Source organism: Rana temporaria, chromosome 8, assembly GCF_905171775.1.
Source record: "Rana temporaria chromosome 8, aRanTem1.1, whole genome shotgun sequence".
NCBI classification, from domain to species: domain Eukaryota; kingdom Metazoa; phylum Chordata; class Amphibia; order Anura; family Ranidae; genus Rana; species Rana temporaria.
The window spans coordinates 28,598,615-28,622,385 of record NC_053496.1 but is presented as its reverse complement, the minus strand read 5'-3'; the positions used below and the strand labels follow the sequence as shown (position 1 = coordinate 28,622,385).

Sequence of the window (23,771 nt, the reverse complement as noted above, 5' to 3'; positions counted from 1 at the left end):
ATATATAAAATATATAGCATTACCCCCATTGGAGCTGCTGGATTTTTGGGCGGCGTGTTACCTTGTGGCTCCTCCGAATCCTCTAGGGGTGAATGATGCGTATGTGCATAAACAGAAGTAAAGGAATGTCCACGACAGGTGCTCTTTATTACCAGTCGGGTAAAAACAATAAACTTGCGGTGAAGAAATTGAAGTTGAAAGGAGGAAGGATAGCAGATTCAGGCGTGATGATGGGGAAACGGCCCTGCTCCCAAGCGTAACACTTCTCTGCGCCACTCCCGCCGGAGTGGGTTTAGTGTACCCAGACAGGCCTCTCTCACTGACCTGGCAGCTGGACAATTATAGGAATAAGTCTCTGCCACAGACCCTCCTTGGTGAACTTGAACTTGGGAGAAAGTCTCTGCCACAGACCCCTCTCAATGAGCCTCAGAAGATACCTCTGCCACAGGTCCCCTCTGGGTTGAATTCTTGGAGATATGCCTTTTTTAGCTAAATAGCTTCCTTTACCTTACTGCAGTCCTGGTTTCATGTCCTCATTGCTCGTTTTTGCTCTGATGTTGCTGTAAAACTGCTCTGTTCTGGACACTTCCTGGTTGTCTGGCTCCGTATGAAAAAAGTCATGGGAGATTTTAGTTTCGTTTTCCTAGCCATGACTCTCTATGGCACTGTCCAGCACAGAGGCATAAAATAACATGCAAAGACTAAACTACTTTCAGTTACGCTTTTGCATCTAGGAGGCACATTATATGATTTTTAATCGTTTTTAAAAGGAATCAGTTAACCATTATGTCTCTATACCCTGTAAACAGTCATTTCAGCAAAAAAAATGTTTTCCTTTAGTGATCCTTTTAATCATTCAATGGGGGGGAAATAACCTTGTATATGGGCCTGTTCAGTAAGGCGCAGGGCATGGTAACGTATGAAACACAGTGCAGTGCTATTCATTTTGAAATGCACCCAATCGGCATGCACAACGCATTTCTGATTTAGCGCACTGCAACGTACAGATGGGAACTAACTTTGTGCTGAACTTTCCAGCCTGAGAGGACACAGAGGACCCCTTTTGGAATTCGCACCGCAGGCACCCCGGACATGTGTGACTGCATCCAATTCACACATAAACTATATTACCAAAAGTATTGGGACATCTGCTTTTACACACACATGAACTTTAATGGCATCCCAGTCTTAGTCCGTAGGGTTCAATATTGAGTTGGCCCGCCCTTTGCAGATTTAACAGCTTCAACTCTTCTGGGAAGGCCGTCCACAAGGTTTAGGAGTGTGTCTATGGGAATGTTTTGACTATTCTTCCAGAAGTGCATCTGTGAGGTCAGGCACTGATGTTGGAAGAGAAGGCCTGGCTCATCTGGATGAGAAAACCTTGTATTTTTTATTTATTTTTTCAATAAATACAAGGCTTCCTATGAGTAGGTATAGAGATGGGTCACCTCGGCCAATCAGAGGAAACCTTGTATTTTTATGAATGAATACAAGGTTTCCTGTGAATGGCTAAGCAGCGGTTTGCCATCCACAGGAAGTTCCTGTACCAATGCCAGAACACGAAACGGCATACTTTATGCAGCTGATGCTCCATACAGTTTATACAGTGCTGACATGGAGACACTTCTTAGTAATGGAAAAGTTTGTTTGGGCCAGCTTGGCTCGAAATATTTAAAATATCCCAAAACCTGGAGTTAGGCTTTAAGCAGTTCACGAAAAGTATGTCTACTTTAATTTCATTCATTCAATTTTGGACCATTACTCTCTCTTATCTGTAGAGTGATTTCTGTATTTGATTATATTCAGACTTTCTGTTCCTCAGCTTATGAAAACCCCGAAATTGAAAAAACACCCTGATCTTTATAATTTCTCAATGGCTTTAAAGCTGTGCGTGCCAAATTTACATTTTTTTCTTTTTTTTTCCCTCGCATTTATTAATCTGCTCTGGACAACGTACATGTAGTACTTTATCCTACCTTCTTTGGCGCCGTCTTTAAAGCCTGGTACACACGATCGGATTTTCAGCGGACAAGTTGTAGGACTTTTGTCCAAAGGGCATTGACAATAAACTTGTCTTGCGTACAAACGGCAAAGAATTATCGGCCAACAAACAAAAAAATGTGTTTTTTTAGCGCCACCCTTTGGGCAACTTCTGCTAATGTTGTGTTATGGTAAGCATTGCTTCTGAGCATGCGTGTTTGTACTTTGGACTTTTGTCCACACGCTTGGAAAATCCGACGACACACAATTGTTGGCGGAAAATTTTAAAGCTTGCTATGCAACATTTGTCTGCGGGAAATCAGACAATTGTCCGATGGAGCATATAAATGGTTGGATTTTCCGACAACAGCCTGTCATCACACGATTCCCGTCGGAAAATTAGATTGTGTGTACAAGGCTTAAGACCCAACTGCGATGTCTGACAGGGCACCCCTCCTCCCCCCATGGCCATTTGAACACGCAACTAATAAAGTGACGGCTGCTTTGAGAGACAACTCTTTGCTCCATTTCCTAACACTTGCTCGCTTTCTTTCAACATTTGAGACGACCTCACCATCCAGGCAAGTTCCTGGAGTCAAAGCACCCCCCTGCTTGTTATCTGCATAGTCAAACAACTGTGGGCGTAGGGGGCGACACCTGTCCAACTTTGCAACTAGCCTAATGCAGCCCATAGGAAGATGGGACAAAGTACTACATACACATTGTCCCCTGGGGAACTGAATATAATAAAGAAGTTGTTTCACTTACATTTTTATTAATTAAACCTCATGATTTATATTTTTGCTTTCCAAGGCTCCATGTGGTGAAAAGGTCTTCTGTATGTCTATTGGGGTCATTTTACCAGCTAGACCTGCACATTGCACCCACTGTGACATCACCGAGTCTTCCTGCACTACATAGCATGCCGCTCGCTCGCTCGCTTACTTCTCTGCTGTATTTTTCTTGTTGTATACTAATCACTAGAATCCAGATCTCTTCTTTCATCTAGATAGAACTATGGTGTAATAAGACATTCTCTTCTGACCTGGCTTTTCTCCACAGGTGATCAGCATAAAGGATAATGACAGCTTGGCAGCTCGGCTGGCTGTTGAGATGAAGGCGGACTTGATCATCGTTCTTTCTGATGTGGAAGGTAGTGATAAACGATCGTCCTCCGTGCCAGCAATTAGGACTGAAACTAGTTCAACTGCTTTCTCTCTCTGTTGTTGGGTGTGCCTAGAGCTTTGCTTATTATACACTTTCTAGGTTTTCTTAGAATCGGGTCATAAACTTTCTGGGGCAAGGATGAAAAAACAGGCAATGACGCATCAATTTGATTATGTAATTTTTGTATTTCTTTTTAATTAAGGCCTCATGCACACCAGGTGTTTTTCACAGCTGCTTTTAGCAGCGTCCGTTATTATAATTATTATTTTTTCTATTATTTTTTACATTTTTTTTCAGATGCTTATCTAGCTCCGTCAATTTACCCAGCACTTTACATATACATTGTACATTCACATCAGTCCCTACCCTTAAGGATCTTAAACTCGAAGGTCCCTAACTTTCATACATATTAGGGACAATTTCGACAGAATCGAATTAACCTTTTTGCAGCTTATTTTATGGCCTCATGCACGTGGCATAGGAGCTGCACCTGGCATAGGTGGCATAGGAGCTGCACATGGCATAGGTGTTTAAGCACTGATCTGTTCTACTTGACCAGTGCTTTGGCATTGGTCTTGTGCCCCACATTGGAGAATTGTAGAGTTACGGGAAAATGTATATTGTTTTGACATTTTTAATTTAAACATTCTGGATATCCTTTATCTTATCCTATCTTTCTCTTAATTTGTCCCGGAGACACAGGGCCATATTCTGAGTAAATCTCCGCCTGCTGCGCTTAGGGCACTTACACTCCGCTGTCCCAACTTACTGGAGCAGGTGTTGTATTCCCCAACCACTTGCTCCATAAGTTGGGACAGCGGAGTGTAAGTGTCCCGGCGTAGCCTGGCGGATCTCCAAGGGGGCGGCTTCTATTCAAATGAAGCGCGCCCCCGATACAAAAGAACTGGGCATGCGCCGGGCTGCAAAAAGCCCAGTGCACATGCTCCAGTTCTCGGCGGAAAACGTCAATGACGCCGACGTGTGCGTCATTGACGTAAAGTCGTATGCAAGAACGACTTGCGTAAACGACGTATCCGACGAAAAAACACGACGGGGACCCGACGCCATCCGTAACATGGCCTACGCGAGACTTGCGGAAACTTACCCCTCATATAGCAGGGGTAAGTTTCCGCTTACGCAAACGACGTTAGCGACGGTTACGCGGCGCGAACTCGTTCGTGAATCGGCGTAGAAAGATCATTTGCATATGCAAATGACTCCTTCATGTAAATGCCATCTAGCGGCGGCCGGCGTCATTGCATTTAAGATCCGCCAGTGTAAGTGACTTACAGATGGCGGATCTTAAGTGTATCTATGCAAAAATGATTCTAAGAATCAGGAGCATAGATACACGGGTCAAAAAAGGGAGTTACGATGGAGTATCCTGAGTTACTCCATCGTAACTTTACTCAGAATATGGCCCACAGTTGAAAGGAAGAAGTCCAAAATGGAATCCCACCTTTGACAGTGGTCAAAAAAAGTCCCCTTTAAATGTACCAGTTTATTTGTCCCAAAAAATAAATAATACAACATAATACAGATTTTTTTTTTGTTAATGATCTTTACTTTGGGCAGAATATGGGCCAGTTGATTTTATAGAACAACTTGGTAGTTGGTCCTCTAAATCAGTGGTTCTCAACCTCAGTCCTCAAGCACCCTCAACGGGCCATGTTTTGCGAGCTTCCCTTGGATAAAATGGCTCTTATCAGTAGCATGTCATTGATATTGACCTACAAAGCCATCCACAATTCTGCCCCCAGCTACATCACTGACCTAGTCTCCAAATACCAACCTAATCGTTCTCTTCGTTCTTCTCAAGACCTCCTACTCTCTAGCTATCTCATCACCTCCTCCCATGCTCGTCTACAGGACTTTTCCAGAGCCTCTCCAAGCCTATGGAACTCCTTACCCCAAACTATCCGTCTATCTCCTTCTCTATTAGCTTTTCAAAGATCCCTGAAAACCCTCCTCTTCAGAGAAGCCTATCCTACCCACATCTAACAACTGTATTTTAACTTTGCCAACCTGATCACCCCCCACATCTACTACCCTCTGTTCCACTTGACCCTCCCTTCTAGATTGTAAGCTCTAACGAGCAGGGCCCTCTGATCATTCCTGTATTAAATTGTATTGTAACTATAATGTCTTCCCTGATGTTGTAAAGCGCTGCGTAAACTGTTGGCGCTATATAAATCCTGTATAATAATAATAATAAAGTAGTTGTGCAAAGTAAAGGAAAACCTGAAAACATGGCCCATTGGGGGTACTTGAGGACTGAGGTTGAGAACCACTGCTCTAAAGAACAGAGGAACCTTGCAAAACCTATATTGGTCCAGCTTGGCTTGAGCAAAGTATCCATATCTAATATTCAGTGGTTTGCCAGAGATGCTAAAAATCTCTATAGTAGTTCCCGCAACATACAGTGGAGATGTGATCTTCCGTGTTCTACTCCAGCAGCTTCCCTTCTGCACACTGTCCACAGGGGGTCACTCTTTTGGCATCACGGTCATTGGGGCACCACCTTAGATTTTGTTTGAACCAATTAAAAGGCTTTCTCTGATTGGGTAAAGTATAGATTGTGACATATGCTGTCCCTCCTATCCTCTAATGAAAATTTAGCAAAAAAATGTAATTCTAGAGTTTTTTAATGTTCAATCAGTGTCCCTTCCACCTTTGATAGTGTTTACCCCTGGACTGTATACATGTGCTATAGTTCAGGAACTGCACTTTCTGAGTTGTAGACTGGTAACAAGAAAAGTGGAGGATCTGTATACTTGGGACAACAATCATTGATGCCAGAGGGTCATCATATCAGCAAAGCAACGAAGATTGTTTGGAATTAGCAGTGGCATAGTTACATAGTTGGTCAGGTTGAAAAAGACACAAGTTCATCCAGTTCAACCATAACATAAAATAATAATAATGTATATAATATCATACAAGTCCATACACCCAATTCTATACCCACAGTTGATCCAGAGGAAGGCGAAAAATCCCAGCAGAGAATGTTCCAATTTGCTACAGCCGGGGGAAAAAAAATCCTTCCTGATCCCCCCCCCCCCCCCCTCCGAGAGGCAATCGGATTTTTCCCCGGATCAACTTTACCTATAAATGTTAGAGTTGGCAGTGGCAGCCCCAGTCTTTCTTGCATGGCAGCTACCTTTTAGGATCTCTATAGTGAACACATGGCATGATACATGATTGGCTTTACTTTCTGTTTTGTAGGTCTTTTTGACAGCCCCCCTGGGTCAGATGATGCCAAACTCATCGACATATTTTACCCAGGAGATCAGCAGTCTGTGACGTTTGGGAATAAGTCAAGAGTCGGTATGGGAGGCATGGAGGCCAAGGTATGGCCTGTCTAATTGTGTCTAATTGTTGCTTTGTATCAGTTTTATTTGAAAAGCAGGTATATCCGAATGTATAATACATTCTCATTAACCACTTGCTTACTGGGCACATATACCCACTTCCTGCCCAGGCGAAATTTCAGCTTTCAGCGCTGTCACGCTTTGAATGACAATTGCGCGGTCGTGCGACGTGGCATCCAAACAAAATTGACGTCCTTTTTTCCCCACAAATAGAGCTTTCTTTTGGTTGTATTTGATCATCTCTGCGGTTTTTATTTTTTGCGTTATAAACAAAAAAATAGCAACAATTTTGAAAAAAAAAAAACTTTTTTACTTTTTACTATAATATCCCTTTTTAAAAAAGAAAAAAATTACTCGGTTTAGGCCGATAGTATTCTTCTACATATTATTGGTGAAAAAAAATTGCAATAAGCGCATAGTGATTGGTTTGCGCAAAAGTTATAGCGCCTACAAAATCGGGGATAGAGTTCAGATTTTTAAAAACATTTCTTACTAGTAATGGCGGCGATATGCGATTTTTGTCAGAACAGGGATATTACGGCGGACACATCGGAGGCTTTTGACACATTTTTGGGACCATTCACATTTATACAGTGAACAGTGCTATAAAACTGCACTGATTTCTGTATAAATGTGACTGGCAGGGAAGGGGCTAACACTAGGGGGCGATCAAGGGGTTAATGTGTTCCCTGCTAGGTGATTCTTACTGTGGGGGGAGGGGACTGACTGGGGGAGGTGACCGATGGGTGTCCCTATGTACAAGGGACACACCATCGGTCTCCTCTCTCCCTGACAGGACGTGGATCTCTGTGTTTACACACAGAGATCCACGTCCCTGGCTCTGTGACTGCAAATCGCGGGTACCTGGCCGACATCAGGCACCTCAGTGACACGTGCGCACCCCCAGCGGCCGGAGGCCCCAGGAAGTCTGTTGACGGCCTCCGGGACCTGTAGAGCCTTCTTGTGGACGTCATTCGTCTATGGCTCGGGTCCCAAGTAGTTAAGGAATAAAAGACAAATCAAAGTAATAAAGATGTTTTTTTATTTCACCTGTTTTATTTTTAAATACAAGTTGAGCTGTAACCTTTCTCTAGGTCAAAGCTGCTTTGTGGGCCCTTCAAGGTGGCACCTCGGTGGTGATAGCCAATGGCACCCATCCTAAAATATCTGGTCATGTGATCGCAGACATCGTGGACGGAAAGAAGGTTGGCACTTTCTTTTCTGAAGTAAAACCAGCTGGTGAGTTAAAAAACGCAATGATTTATAATTCAGGCTCAAATGATCCAGACCTTTAAATAAAACAAAGAAAAATTCCCAGCTCAACTTACCAGCCAACCTGCAACAAACTGAATTACAGGCAACTGCATTCAAACTGAATTAAAATTACAGGCAAACTGAATTACTCTGCCGTCTCCTTCATTCAGCACACTCCTTATCGCATGAGTGGCTCCTTGTGCTGCTGTTTCCTCGCACACGCCAGCCCTGCAGCAAGCTAATACCAGGTCATATTCATATAGTCACACTGCTTGCATTTAAAGTAGATGTCCAATGAAAAGTTAAAGCTTAAACCTACTCCTACCTACATTCTAAACCCTACTCTAACTACCTTGTAAAGGAAAGATGTGTATACTTGCCTACTCTAAGGGAGCTCCAGTCATGTGATTGGGTCCCAGTGCCAGCTACGGTGTAGCGGAGGAGCAGTGGACAACTGATGCCCTGTAGTAAGGCCCCTTTCACATTGGACCGGGAGCCGCGGTGGCGGTATAGCGCCGATAGAAATAGCGGCGCTATACCGCTGGGATTGCCGCGGGAATCGGCCGCTAGCGGTGCGGTATTAACCCCCGCTAGCGGCCGATAAAGGGTTAATACCGCCCGCAATGCGCCTCTGCAGAGGCGCATTGCGGGCGGTATTGCCGCGGTTTCCCATTGTTTTAAATGGGAAGGAGCGGTATTAATGCCGCTCCTCTCACCGCTCCAAAGATGCTGCTGACAGGAGATTTTTTTCTCTCCCGCCAGCGCATCGCCTCAGCTTTCACATTGAGTATGCAGTGAAGGAGTTTTTCAGGCGGTATAGCAGCGCTATTTCTCTTCCGTTCATAGACGGACACAGCATCCTTTGACAGTAGGGTTATATCCACTTTCACTAGGAGAAAGCGGATATAACCCTACTGTCAAAGGATGCTGTGTCCGTCTATGAACGGAAGAGAAATGGATTTTACTGTGAGTACAAAAATCCTATTTTTTAGCGCTGTACCACCTGAAAAACTCCTCAGTGTGAAAGGGGTCTAAGTCTGAGTAACATCACCGCTGTTGTCACTGCTCTTACCTCTCCATTGAAGCTGGCTGCTGGAGAGATCACGTGACGGGATGGGAGTGCCCTTAGATTAGGTAACTAGAAAGAGTAGGTAGGAATAAGCGCCTGGTATCAGTAAATGATGGAGCATTTGAAGGAGCTTATTAGAAATCTTAACAAGTATGATAACCAACGCGTTTCGGAGGAGCAAATGCCCCCTTCAGGGCTTTTGCTACGTGCGAATAAGTTTGGGAGAATTTCAAACAGATGTGACTGTCGAAACAACATTCGAATTATCTGCTGTGCTGGCTGAGGCAGCGTTGAAAGAGAGACAGAATTGGCACCAGTGCCCACACATATTGGCATGCAGCAAAAGCCCTAAAAAAAGGGGGAGTCGTCCCCTGAAACGCATCTTGTCTTGTCATACTTTTTTGCAATTTCTAATAGACGCCTTCATACTCTTCTTCCATTTTTTTGTACTGGATACCGGGCGCTCCTTCCTACTTTACCTAGTTCAGATGTGGATACAACCATAAGGCCATGCCCAGAGGTACTAGCCCCAGCCCTCCAAAAAAAATAAAGCTTGGTATAAATCATTTGAAGCGAAGCCTTGCCCTTTCTCAACCACGACCAGTGACTGAATGAGTCGGTCCAGTGTGGCCTCTTTCCTTTATGGGGTGGTTAGAATAGGACTTAGAATTATTACTGTCAATTGTATGTTAATGGTACCCCTGTGGGGCATCCGTATGGTAGGATGATCGCTTCCACACGCCGAAAAGTTATTACAATCGCTATGGGTCAAGATGGGAATATTTGGATCTGAAATTAAAGCGCCGCACCAAAATGTTTGCGACTGAAATGAAGTTTACCAATGCCTTTCAGGGGCCATTCGTTGCCCCCTTTTATCAGGGCCTGGGTTTTTTTGGGGGGAAAATGGTGTATTAACAACCAATCTCTGGAAGCCCCGATAAAGGGGCAATGTTTGGTCCCTAAAATACACTTTTTTGTAATAATTTTATGTTTGGAATAAACTTAGGGCCAGACGGCGTATTTTTACGTTGCGCCTCCGCAACTTAGACGGGCAAGTGCTGTATTCTCAGAGCACTTGCTCCGTAAGTTGCGACGGCGTAGCGTAAATAGGCCGGCGTAAGGTGCCTAATTCAAATGTTGAACAGGGGGGCGTGTTTTATGTTAATGTGCTGTGACCCGACGTGATTGGCGTTTTGCACTTAAGGCGCATGCGCCATCCGTGGAATATCCCAGTGTGCTTTGCATCAAAGTACGCCGCAAGGACGTATTGGTTTTGACGTGTACGTAAATGACGTCCAGCCCCATTTACGGACGACTTACGCAAACGACGTAAAATGTTGTCGCGGGAACGACGGCCATACTTAACATTGGTACGCCGCACTTACGCCACCATATAGCAGGGGCAACTATACGCCGGGAAAAGCCTAACGTAAACAGCGTAACTTTACTGCATCGGACGGGCGTACGTTCGGGAATTCGCGTATCTAGCTGATTTACATATTTTGACGCATAAATCAGCTTACACGCCCCTAGCGGCCAGCGTAAAAAAGGCAGTTATGATCCGACGGCGTAAGAGACTTGCGCCTGTCGGATCTAACAGATATCTATGCGTAACTGATTCTAAGAATCAGGCGCATAGATACGACCTGCCGGACGCAGAGCTACGACTGCGTATCTGGAGATACGCCGTCGTATCTCCACTGAGAATCTGGGCCTTAATGTCTGGCTTGAACATTTCAATTCCAGATCCAAATAACAGTAATTTGTAAAAACAATGCAAATGGGAAGAAATTCTGGACAGCTGCACTCCAAAAAAAGTTTTTTTTTGCCCTTATTTAAAAAATGGGTTAAAAAATACATGACACAGCAGATCAAAACGGACAGAAGAGCTAGTTTGTAAAAACACAGGTGAGGGTCATTATATAACTGTTGTCTTCTGTTGTATTTTTTAGGACCTACTGTGGAGCAGCAGGCAGAGATGGCTCGGGCGGGTGGCAGGAGCTTGGCTACCCTGCAGCCAGAGCAGGTATGTAGGACCCTTTCATATGAAATGTTGTTCCTTCCCATAACCCAAAGATTACTCAGACTGTTAGGCAATAGGTCGATTGTTCATCGAAATACGAACAAAACGGGTGGTTCGCGCCAAATTCGAGTTACGTTTCACAGACCATAATTCATTGGCCAAGCATGCACTATGACCCGCATGCTTGGCCAATCACAGCGCGCAAAAAACGGAGAGCCATAATTCGCTGCGAGATCGCAGTTATCGGTGGCTGGAGAGGGCTCCCGCGCCCTCCGCCGCTTACCGGAGCCGTCGGTAGCGGTGGAGGCGATCGGGTGCTGCTTCCTAGTGAGTGAGGGCAAGATGGCCCCCACCCGTCCTCATAGCATTGCTGGGCGGAAGTGACGTCAAAACGTCAGTCCCGCCCAGCGTCTTAAAGAGACAATTTTTTTGTTGTCATTTTTTTAAATGACAAATTTTCCATTTTTTTTTTTTTTTTTCTTGCATTTAAGTCTAAATATGAGATCTGAGGTCTTTTTGACCCCAGATCTCATATTTAAGAGGACCTGTCATGCTTTTTTCTATTACAAGGGATGTTTACATTCCTTGTAATAGGAATAAAAGTGATACATTTTTTATTTATTTTTATTTCAGTGTAAAAAATTATAAAATCAATAAAAATAAATAAGAAAACAAAAAAAATGTTTTTAAAGCACCCCGTCCCAACGGGCTCGCGCGCAGAAGCGAACGCGTACGCGAGTAGCGCCCGCATATGAAAACGGTGTTCAAACTGCACAAGTGAGGTATTGCCGCGATCGTTAGAGCGAGAGCAATAATTCTAGCCCTAGACCTACTCTGTAGCTCAAAAAATGCAACCTATAGAATTTTTTAGACGTCGGCTATCGAGATTTTTAAGGGTAAAAGTTTGACGCCATGCCACGAGCGGGCGCATTTTTTAAGCGTGACATGTTGGGTATCATTTTACTCGGCGTAACATTATCTTTCACAATATATAAAAAAATTGGGCCAAATTTATTGTCTTATTTTTTAATTAAAAAAAGTGAATTTTTTCCAAAAAAAGTGCGCTTGTAAGACCGCTGCGCAAATACGGTGTGACAAAAAGTATTGCAATGACCGCCATTTTATTCTCTAGGGTGTTAGAAAAAAAATATATAATGTTTGGGGGTTTTAAGTAATTTTCTAGCAAAAAAAACAGTTTTAGTCTTGTAAACGCCGAATCTGAAAAACAGGCTCCGGGGTTAAGGGGTTAACAGAGAACAGAGAGAGTGTGATTTTTTTGCAGGTAGATAGGGCAGGCAGGCAGGCTAGTCAGTTCATGTTACAGTGTGTAGAGGATATATATACATCCCAGGTGTTGTACATATATTTATGCACTGTATAGTTTAGCTAGATCAGTTCTTCCTAATTTACTGGCAGGCAGGTGATTGTGCTATTTAAAGACGTTATCACAGGCATACTATAGACACCCAGCTATATTTTTTTTAATTTAAGCATCATTAAAATCACTGCTCCTGATGCAGGAGCAGTGATTTTAATGATGCTTAAATAAAAAAGAAAAAAAAAAAGAAAAATTCCTTTAAATATTGTACCTGCTGGGTGTCTATAGTATGCCTGTGAAAACGTCTTTGAGAACCCGGGTCTTGCCCCAGGGAACATGTATCAATGGAAACAAAAGTTTTAAAAACGGTTGTTTTTTCATGAGTCCTGAAAAAACTACAGTTTGTAAAACTTTATTTCCATTGATACATGTTCCCTCGGGCAAGACCCGGGTTCTTAAAGATGTTTTCACAGGCATACTATAGACACCCAGCAGGTACAATATTTAAAGGAATTTTTCATTTTTTTTATTTTTTTTTATTTAAGCATCATTAAAATCACTGCACCTGAAAAAACGACCGTTTTTTAAAACTTTTTTTCCATCTATACATGTTCCCTGGGGCAAGACCCGGGTTCTCAAAGACGTTTTACGACAATAACTTGCATATTAGGCTTAAAAATTAGCACTTTTGAATTCGAACGTTCGAGTCCCATAGATGTGAATGGGGTTCTAAATGTTCGCGCGAAAGTTCGGCCCGTTCAAAAGTTCTGGTGCGAACCGAACGGGGGGGGGGGGTGTTCGGCTCATCCCTATTTGGCAACCACCAGGTTTGAAAGGAGGGATCAAGAATAGTATGCTTTTATTCTCTTAGCACCAAATATAAATGTTTCTTTAAAGTAGAATTGAAGGAAGGAATAGTCCCCCATTGTTGGTGTCAGTGGAGGGAATCGTGCCCCATTGTTGGTGTCAGTGGAAGGAATAGTGCCCCATGGTTGGTGTCAGTGGAAGGAATAGTGCCCCATTGTTTGTGTCAGTGGAAGGAATAGTGCCACCCCATGTTGGTGTCAGTGGAAGGAATGGTGCCCCATTGTTGGTGTTAGTGGAAGGAATGGTGCCCCATTGTTGGTGTCAGTGGAAGGAATGGTGCCCCATTGTTGGTGTCAGTGGAAGGAATAGTGCCGCCCCATGTTGGTGTCAGTGGAAGGAATAGTGCCCCATTGTTGGTGTCAGTGGAAGGAATGGTGCCCCATCATTTTATATCGGTGTGAGAAATGGTGTGTCATCTTTGATATAAGTGGAAGCAATTATCAGAGGTATCCCACAGCTCCATAGAATAACATTGTGTTTCTATGACAGAGAGCAGAAGTCATCAATCGTCTGGCCGACTTGCTGACGGATAACAGAGATGAGATTCTGACTGCTAATAAGAAGGACATGGAGGAAGCAGAGGATAAAGGTAAAAGTTCTCATGTAGTTCTGATTGCCCTCCAATTCATAGAAGAGGATCTCTTGGCTAAGTAGATTGCATTCGTAACAAGGGATGAGCTTAGGTTTTACCCGGAGTCAAAGTCATTCCCAGTCCATTGTACTGCGGGCCCCTGCCCTTGTATACATCAACTGCATGGCGGAGAATCCCCACCTCATATTGACCTAATATGACCTAGATGATGTCATTGATGTAACATGGCCATGTGGTCGTATTAGGTCAGTGATGTCACAAGCATCCCCCGCCCCCTTGCACATGTACGCTGCAGAGTGGCGAATTGCCAGCTTGCATCTAACTGGACTCGGAGCTGACATCCAGGTTTGGACCCCAACCCAGTTCTGAACAAACACAAGCTCATCCCTGTACTTAAAGGGTTTGTAAAGGATTCTTTTTTTCATCTTAATAGCTTCCTTTACCTTAATGCAGTGCTGTTTTCATGTCCTCATTGTTCGTTTTTGCTCTCAAGTTGCTGTAATTCTTCTCTGATCTCCACACTACCTGGTTGTCTGTTTCCTGATAACCACAGTGCTGGGAGCTTTCTCTCTGTGGTCACTAATCAAAGAGGTGTGATTACTGTGTGTCTAGTTTCGTTTTCCAAACCATCACTGCTCTATGGCCCTGTATGCTCTGAGAGGCAGGAAACAACATGCAAAAACGAAACTAGAAACTGCAGGTACATTATATGATTGATTTTTATCTATTTTTGTAATCGTTTTTAAAAAGAAACGGTTAACTATCATGTCTCTATACCCTGTAAACAGTCATTTCAGCAAAAACATTTTTTTATTTACAACTCCTTTTAACTTAAAGCGGAGTTCCAACCACAATTAGCATTTTTTAAATGTATGTCCTTTCATCCTGCGTTTTTATAATATAAATCCGGTCACTTACTATTTTACAATCCGCCGCCGATCCGCATAGATATTCAAAAAAGATAGTTTATAAAACTATGTCTACACCGTTGTCATTTTGCTTGTGGGCATTGTGAATCCTACAAGCACTTAGGGCCAGATTCACATAGGTGAGCGACGGCGTAACGTATCGTAGATACGTTACACCGCCGCAAGTTTTCATTGCAAGTGCCTGATTCACAGAGCACTTGCAATGAAAACCTACCCTGGCGGCCTCCGGCGCAAGGAGGGCCAATTCAAATGGGCATGTGTCATTTAAATTAGGCGCGCTCCCGCGCCGGACCTACTGCGCATGCTCAGCTTCGCAATTCCCGTTGTGCTTTGCGCGCCGCGACGTCATTTTTTTCGAACAGCGACGCGCGTAGCGTACTTCCGTATTCCCGGACGTGTTACGCAAACGATGTTAAATTTTAAATTTCGACGCGAGAACGACGGCCATACTTTAAACAGCAATACGATTGCTGTGTAAAGTTAGGGCAGGTCAAACGACGACTAACTTTGCGACGGGAAACTAGACTAGCAGCGACGTAGCGAACGCGAAAATCCGTCGGGAATCGCCGTAACTCCTAATTTGCATACCCGACGCTGGTTTACGACGCGAACTCCCCCCAGCGGCGGCCGCGGTACTGCATCCTAAGATCCGACAGTGTAAAACAATTACACCTGTCGGATCTTAGGGCTATCTATGCGTAACTGATTCTATGAATCAGTCGCATAGATGGAAACAGGGATACGACGGCGTATCAGGAGATACGCCGTCGTATCTCTTTGGTGAATCTGGCCCTTACTGCCTGGAAGTCTTGGATGGGGAGTGATAATTGGACAGCGCACTGCATCCTGGGAAATTATGACACACATTTCCCAGGAGCATTAGAGGGAGATGTCAGAATCCTAGGTGGTTTCAAAGGCAGATTTTGTGGGACTGCATAGCAACAGGCATTTCCAGATGAGTAAAAAAAAAAAAAAACTTTTTTTTTTTTTTTTTACTTTTTTAGGTCTAATGAGCACAATAATGAAAAAAAAAATTTGGGATGGAAACTCCACTTTAAGCTAGAAATTGTTTTAAGTTTCATCCACATGATCGCAGAAGCTTGAACCCGTTCAGGGTGCCCAAATGAGCCACACATGGGCCATTTATCAGCAACGAATATTTTTAGGGCTTGAAGGCCAACTCCATGTTTGATTCAAATACTTTGGTCCTAGCCCAGATTACTGTTCTAGTACAAAAGGAACTTGCACCTCTCTTTATGAGTGAGTCTAGGGTTATTGGCTTCGGGATTGTCAAGGTGTTCCCCTTGAGGTCTATAACCGAATAATGTCGTTATTTATTCTTTTATATTTTCCAGGAAGACTGGCCCCTCCACTCTTGAAACGGTTGAGCTTGTCCACAGCCAAGTTGAACAGTCTTGCCATTGGACTCAGGCAGATAGCTGCCTCCTCCCAAGACAGTGTAGGGCACGTCATTCGTAGAACACGAATCGCCAATGATCTGGAGTTGGAGCAAGTGACGGTACCAATCGGCGTCCTGCTGGTTATTTTCGAGTCTCGACCAGACTGCCTGCCACAGGTATTGTAGCTTAATAATGTGCTTAAATGGGCTAATGGAGTACTTCAGAAACTTTTAGTTGGCATTGACCATCGTTGTCACTTTTTTTTAATGTTTGAGTTGTACTTTGAAAGCTGAATTCCAGGAATTCAGCCACTTTGTAAAAGTGAAGGCACACAGGGAGGTTGGTTTACTAATGGCAAATATACTGTGCACTTTAAATGCATTTGCTCTAGACATGAGGGAAAGCTCTGCTGGTTTCTGTCATCCAATCATGTACAAACAAAAAATGCTGTATTCTTGGAAAAGTGAAGTTTTACCTCATTTACTAAGCTCTGGAGAAAATTGCAGTGCGCAGTCCATTTTCCTTTAGTAAATTAGGTCCAATGTGGTGCATGACACCGCCTGGGCTTATCGCTATTACTTACATCTGACAAGTTTATTGCTCTGCTGCAGACACACTCTGGGATTTGAGAAGAGGGAAGCACACAGAGCAGCTATAACCGCTGTAACGGTCACCACCGTTTACGACCTTCCAGCAACCCACAACAGCTTATCTGACACTCCAACCATCCAACTGACATCAGACATTCCATTTCCCAGAATAACAAGACTTGCTCTGTTACTGGTTTCAAATATATGAACACTTTTAATGGTTAGCTCTCAAGTTTATATACAGTTTTCAAGGCATGTTTCAGTGATCACAGGAACAATCAAACTCTCCACCCACCCATCACACCCTGGGGGGGCTTTAATACACCTTCAGATGACTATTTGCTAAACATTCCAGACATTTCAGCGCCGGTCTAGAATTAACATGACCTAATCACTGCACCTGAGAAGTCACATTCATTCATTAACAGAATTCAAACAAAACACCACCACACAATGATTTTCCCTCAATCCACATCTTTAGACAGACGGTCTGTCTCCGACAGAAAGGTATTCACACCTGAGCATCAATAGGCTTTAAACAGTGTTATCACACAATGAAAGGCCTTTCAAGAGCCAGCCTCATTTAACATGTCAACAGTCTACACAGAGAGATGAGTCATAGAATAAACCAACACATTGCAATATCTCAAGATCCTGCAATATGAGCTATCAGTAATGTCCCCTGTCCTGTAATTTAGGATATAATTTCTCAGTCACCCTATGGCCCTATCGGACATAAGGTGACCCTAGACATAAGACTTTTTGGTGACGCCGATACAGGAGTACCCCTCATCCTTCCAAAGTCTCTGTTTGTCACGGGTCATTCCGTTACAACCGCCTCTTCCCTCTGCTGTCCATTCTTTGTATTTTGAGAATGTGTTCAATACTAAGGCTTCTGTGATTGGGCAGGGTGAGGGGTAAGCATTGCAGCTGCAGCGAATTTACTGTTAAAGGTGCTGAGACCAAATTGCCCAGCATCAGACTCCTGCAACTACAGTGGTAGCTGTCTTGCAGGAGTACTAAAAGACTGGGTTCACACTATCGCCGCATGCGACTCACAGCAGGGGTCTGAAGTGTCCCTGTGCACTGTTTTAGGTCTGATTTCAGCCCGAATTTTTGGCAGAATTCAGACCTGAAACGGACCAAAAGACGCACTGGGGTTCTTGTGCAAATTTGGACCAGTGCCGCAGCAGAGATATCTGAACCGGCTCCATAGAGAGCCGGTCAAAATGTCCTGCTATTGCGAATTGGACGCGGGGGACCCACGTCTAATTGAGAATAGTGTGAATCCAGCCTAAAACTGTCAGATGTAAATAATAGAGCGACGTCCAGGAGATGTCATGCACCTTGTTGGATTTAACTCCCAGTTTACCTTCACTTTTTTACGAAGGAGCTGAATTTCCTGGATGTTGGGTTATAAGACCACACAGGTTGACAATGTATTCAAATCTAAAGGTTTAATTTACTGTTTCAATACATTTTAAGCAGCTTTATATGGCTTTTAAGGTATTGTACACTTTTTCAAATGTCTTGGTTGTTTTAACTAGGTATTAGTGTAGTTCTATTCCCTGTGCCGTTTGTTTTCCTTGCCTTATAATTAAGGGCTCTCATGCTGTGGCTGCAGTTTGTAGTGCTATGGCTGATCGATTGCCCTATGTCCATGTATTCCTGTAGCTAGCTTGACCCGATTTGCTAAAAACCCCAGTGAAGAAAAAAAATCATCCAAATGGCTCAGGGACTTTGATGCTCATACAAAGTACCCTGTTTCCCCAAAAATAAGCCCTACCCCGAAAATAAGCCCTAGTTAAAAATGCTTTTAAAATCATATAATCCACTATATTACAGTAGTTTATAATGTACAATGTGTGTGTTTCTGTAATATAATTGCAGGTAAGAGAGCTGCGGTGGGTAACGGAAGTGCAGAGCAGCGCTATAACTTATGTATTTGGCACAATTATATTACAGAAACACACACATTGTACATTATATAATACTGTAATAGAGTGGATTATAGGATTTTACAAGCATTCTAACTCAGTTCACACTGGGGATTCCTGGCAGGGAGGGAGAGGGGGGGAGAAACGGCACATTACATGGTAAGACCTACCCTGAAAATAAGCCCTACTGTGTCTTTTGTTGGCATAATTAATATAAGACCCGGGCTTATTTTCGGGGAAACGCGGTAGTAAGAAGGAAAAACACTTACTGGCTCAGGTAACAGACAGGGGCAGATGGAAGGAGTGCCAGACCAAAGGATAAAATAGTCCACATTCATTTGTTTACATTAAAAACTGTAACTCTCCTGATCCCGCAAATGCCTTCCATACTAAGATTCACACAGAAAAGCCCAAAGTTTGAGACATTCAATGCCCTGTTCGGGGTCGCTTAACCACTTGAGACCCGGACCAATATGCAGGTTAAGGACCTTGCCCCTTTTTGCGATTCGACACTGCGTCGCTTTAACTGACAATTGCGCGGTCGTGCTACGTGGCTCCCAAACAAAATTGGCGTCCCTTTTTTCCCCACAAATAGAGCTTTCTTTTGGTGGTATTTGATCACCTCTGCGGTTTTTATTTTCTGCTATAATAAATATCCCCAAAAAAGATAAAAAAAAAAAATGTCCTCAGTTTAGGTCGATACGTATTCTTCTACATATTTTTGGTAAAAAAAAAAATCTCAAGCGTTTAACGATTAGTTTGCCCAAAATGTATAGTGTTTACAAAATAGGGGATAGTTTTATGGCATTTTTTTTTAATAATTTTTTTTTTTTTTTACTACTAATGGCGGCGATCAGCGTTTTTTTTCGTGACTGTGACATTATGGCGCACACATCGGACAATTTTGACACACTTTTGGGACCATTGTAATTTTCACAGCAAAAAGTGCTATAAAAATACATTGATTACTGTGAAAATGACAATTGCAGTTTAGGAGTTAACCACTAGGGGGCACTGTAGGGGGGAAGGGCTGGACGTGTGACAGCGCCACTGTGAAGAACAGGGAAGGTGTGTTTACACAAACCTCTCCCCGTTCTTCAGCTCCTGTGACCCATCGCGGGACTCCGGTGGTGATCGGGTCACGAAGCTTTGGAACGGGTCGTGTGCGCGACCCACGGCTGGGCTCTTAAAGGCGACGTACCTGTACGTGCCTGTGCCCTTCTGCCAACGTATATGTGCAGGAGGCGGTCCTTAAGTGGTTAAAGTGGAGTTCTGTCAGAAAAAAATAATAAAAGTCAGCAGTTACAAATACTGCAGCTGCTGACTTTTAATAGGACACTTGCCTGTCCAGGGCACCCGCGATGTCGGCACCCGAAGCCGACCCGTCCCTCTGCTGTGTTTGCAGGCGCCGGCATCCTTTCTTGCAGGTTCACAGGCTGTTCCCTGCTGCACATGCGCGAGTCGCGTTGTGCGTTCTGAATGGTCCCTGGCATCTTCTGGGACTGTGTGTCTCCCAGAAGGCAGAGGGGGAGGAGGTGGTGGTGTCGGACATTGCGTAGAGTGTGGCAATCTTTCCTGGGAAGTGGGAGCAGATACCTGAATTTGACAGGTATCCGCTCCCCCTCCCCCTGAAAGGTGCCAAATGTGGCACCGGAGGAATCCGCTCTGCAAAAGTTTTGTTTCTGGGTGGAACTCCGCTTTAGCCCAGGTTCACACTGAGCTGCGGGAATGAAGCTGTGTGAGTTCAGCTGAACTCGCACAATTTCACTCCCGCATGTCAGTCCCGATTGCAGAAACCCACACAGATATCTGTGTGGGTTTCTGCACAGATATCAATGGAAATCGCAACCTTTGTCATTTGTATGACTCGCCATTTCTTCTGTGTTGGATCGCAAATGATGTGAAAGCATGCATGATGAGCTCTTTGGTAATTGCTCTGCCTGTTTGTGCCTGTGTCAGATCTAATTGCTGTTTAGCTTTGACCTGCACCAGTGCTGAATTGAGAGACCCAGGGATTGTGGGATATTTTCCTCATATGAAGTCTGTTCATGTTACAGAGGCCATGCATTAATCTGTGCAGTGTCAAGCATGCCTCACGTGTAAACACAGAAACTTGAAGGTTTACTGTGCATAGAGGGTAACAAATGACATCATAAAACAACATGATCAATGCACATCTTATGGTGGTGAAAAGGTGCAAATAGGAGGTTATATCACCTCTGACCTGCTGCTTATCACCCAGAGCAAGATCTTAGCAGGATACATGTACTACTGATCTATGCAGTTACAGGTAAATCGTTCTTGTATTTCATCCCCCTAAAGTTTCAGGTGTAGATTATGTTTCTGTATCATACTCGCCTACAAAGGGCATCCACACCGCTCTGTTAAACCTTGCCACTTGGGGTGCCACAGTAGCAGATATTTATGCATTGTTGTATGATATCAAGGTGAGTTCTCCTCCTGTAGTGACACCTTGACAGGTACGGGAGGGAGCATGTTAAAATGCAGACTGGAAGCGTTGGCTTCTCTGGGATCTTCTCAGTTCTGCAATTTTATCCCAAGGCAGATTACTTTCTAATGTGCCCTGCTGTCAGTGGATAACCACTTTGTTTTGCCCTCTATGTCAGGTTTCAGCACTAGCTATCGCCAGTGGTAATGGCCTTTTGCTAAAAGGAGGAAAAGAGGCTTCTAACAGCAACCAGACTTTGTACCGTCTCACCCAGGAGGCTCTCTCACTCCATGGCGTCAAGGATGCAATCCAACTGGTATGTACTGGGCTCCTACAAGTACCCATTGGATAACTGGAAAAGGATGTTTGTATATTATAGAAATGGTTGGAGACTGTGATACATTTTTGGACGTAATCTACGATCCATGGTGTGCTGGCGAATATGTTCGTTTGGTGGTTCCAGTGCCCAGCTGGTGATCGTTTCAGCACCCACTTTTTTTCTATGAGACGTTTTTCTGGGAATGTGTGTGATTGGAATATTGACTAGAATGATGCAAGAGATGGTCAAAGACTGGGGACATGATACAAGAGATGGTCAGAGACTGGGGACATGATACAAGAGATGGTCAGAGACTGGGGACATGATACAAGAGATGGTCAGAGACTGGGGACGTGATACAAGAGATGGTCAGAGACTGGGGACGTGATACAAGAGATGGTCAGGGACTGGGGACGTGATACAAGAGATGGTCAGGGACTGGGGACGTGATACAAGATATGGTCAGGGACTGGGGACGTGATACAAGATATGGTCAGAGACTGGGGACGTGATACAAGAGATGGTCAGAGACTGGGGACGTGATACAAGAGATGGTCAGAGACTGGGGACGTGATACAAGAGATGGTCAGAGACTGGGGACGTGATACAAGAGATGGTCAGAGACTGGGGACGTGATACAAGAGATGGTCAGAGACTGGGGACGTGATACAAGAGATGGTCAGAGACTGGGGACGTGATACAAGAGATGGTCAGAGACTGGGGACGTGATGCAAGAGATGGTCAGAGACTGGGGACATGATGCAAGAGATGGTCAGAGACTGGGGACATGATACAAGAGATGGTCAGAGACTGGGGACATGATACAAGAGATGGTCAGAGACTGGGGACATGATACAAGAGATGGTCAGAGACTGGGGACATGATACAAGAGATGGTCAGAGACTGGGGACATGATACAAGAGATGGTCAGAGACTGGGGACATGATACAAGAGATGGTGAGAGACTGGGGACATGATACAAGAGATGGTGAGAGACTGGGGACATGATACAAGAGATGTTCAGAGACTGGGGACATGATACAAGAGATGTTCAGAGACTGGGGACATGATACAAGAGATGGTCAGAGACTGGGGACATGATACAAGAGATGGTCAGAGACTGGGGACGTGATACAAGAGATGGTCAGAGACTGGGGACATTCTAGAAATGCTAGAAAGAGTATTACATGTAATGGTTTTGTGTTATGAGTGTCCATACACAACATGATTAATGGACAGATTGGGTTATTTTAGACCTAATTTTCCAATAATTTGAAACCCCCAAATCTGATGGGCATCTGCTGGTAAGCTTTAGCAGTATGTTATAAAGACAGTGTATATCTGTCTCAAGATTGGCTATTTATGTGTCTTTAAACTTCTAGGTGAATACCAGAGAAGAGGTTGAAGATTTGTGCCGATTAAACAAACTGATTGACCTGATCATTCCCCGGGGCTCCTCTCAGCTGGTGAGAGACATCCAGAAAGCGGCTAAAGGAATCCCTGTCATGGGGCACAGTGAGGGGATATGTCACGTCTATGTGGACATCGAGGCCAGTGTGGAGAAGGTTACGAGAATCCGTAAGTGAGGTTTCCAACTAGTCTTCTGGGTGATGTAAAAATTAGAGATCTTCCTTGTATCTGACATTTCCCGGACCCAACGGGCATCCAGCACAGTACTGTTTATACTCTTAAAAAATAAGTATTTTAATTTTTTTTGTTTCTTGGAATCATACTTGACTAGGTGGGTGCAGCATCGGTCCCCCGCCGGCTTTCACATTGAGAACCGTGCGATCAAGCCCTGCTGATCGCTCGATTCTCACAGCTTCCCCTGAGCAGAGAGCTGGTGACTGTCAACCGGCTCCCTGCTCTGCCCCCTCTCTGTGTTCTCTGGAGCACTGGGCTGTGGAGGGGGGCAGGAGGCTGAGAGGCTGAGCTGGGTGCTGGTCTAGGCATGTGGGCAGATCCAGACTATATAGTCGCAACCTTTCCTGAGTCTGGCCCGGCTCTGTGACGCCAGCTGACGGCAGGTCACAGGAGTGCAGAAAGAACTGCACTCCAGTGATCCACAGAAGTACAGCCAAAACAAGCTTTGGCTGTACTTCTCCTTTAACCTTGTGCCATTTAGGAATACAGTAAAACCTTGGTTTGAGAGCGTTTTGCAAGACGAGCAAATTTTTTTTCATATGTTTTGACTTGGTATGCAAGCAATGTCTTGATATACAAGTAGCGTCAGATCACAACGGAGTATAAAAGAGAAGAGAGGAGCCTCTAAGTGTAGCAATATGGTTACATTTAATGACAGTACAACATTTAGCAACTCACATGGTTGATGATTAAAAGAGGCACATCTAAGTATGCAGGCATCCGGGGTAAAGCGGTCCACATAGATCATCCACCGCACCGCCATCTACATCATCCCATCCACGCTGCGTTCCACCAGCTGTTCAAGCCTCGTTTTCAGATCGCTCTACTGCAGGGTAGTCTTCCCGGGCACGATTGAAGACGG

The 23,771-nt window shown here is 44.2% G+C and overlaps 1 protein-coding gene across 5 annotated transcripts in view; it reads left to right on the top strand.

Annotated features, from left to right (window-relative positions):
* The window catches only part of ALDH18A1 (aldehyde dehydrogenase 18 family member A1), a 63,215-nt gene that overhangs the window by 30,231 nt on the left and 9,213 nt on the right, over positions 1-23,771 (top strand). For all 5 annotated transcript variants that reach the window (XM_040361449.1, XM_040361450.1, XM_040361447.1 and 2 more), the window contains exons 7-14: positions 3,043-3,133; positions 6,373-6,497; positions 7,613-7,757; positions 10,794-10,867; positions 13,539-13,638; positions 15,926-16,146; positions 21,125-21,262; positions 22,648-22,843. In XM_040361449.1, coding sequence (XP_040217383.1) covers positions 3,043-3,133; positions 6,373-6,497; positions 7,613-7,757; positions 10,794-10,867; positions 13,539-13,638; positions 15,926-16,146; positions 21,125-21,262; positions 22,648-22,843 — 1,090 coding nt within the window. The remainder of the gene's footprint in view (positions 1-3,042; positions 3,134-6,372; positions 6,498-7,612; positions 7,758-10,793; positions 10,868-13,538; positions 13,639-15,925; positions 16,147-21,124; positions 21,263-22,647; positions 22,844-23,771) is intronic.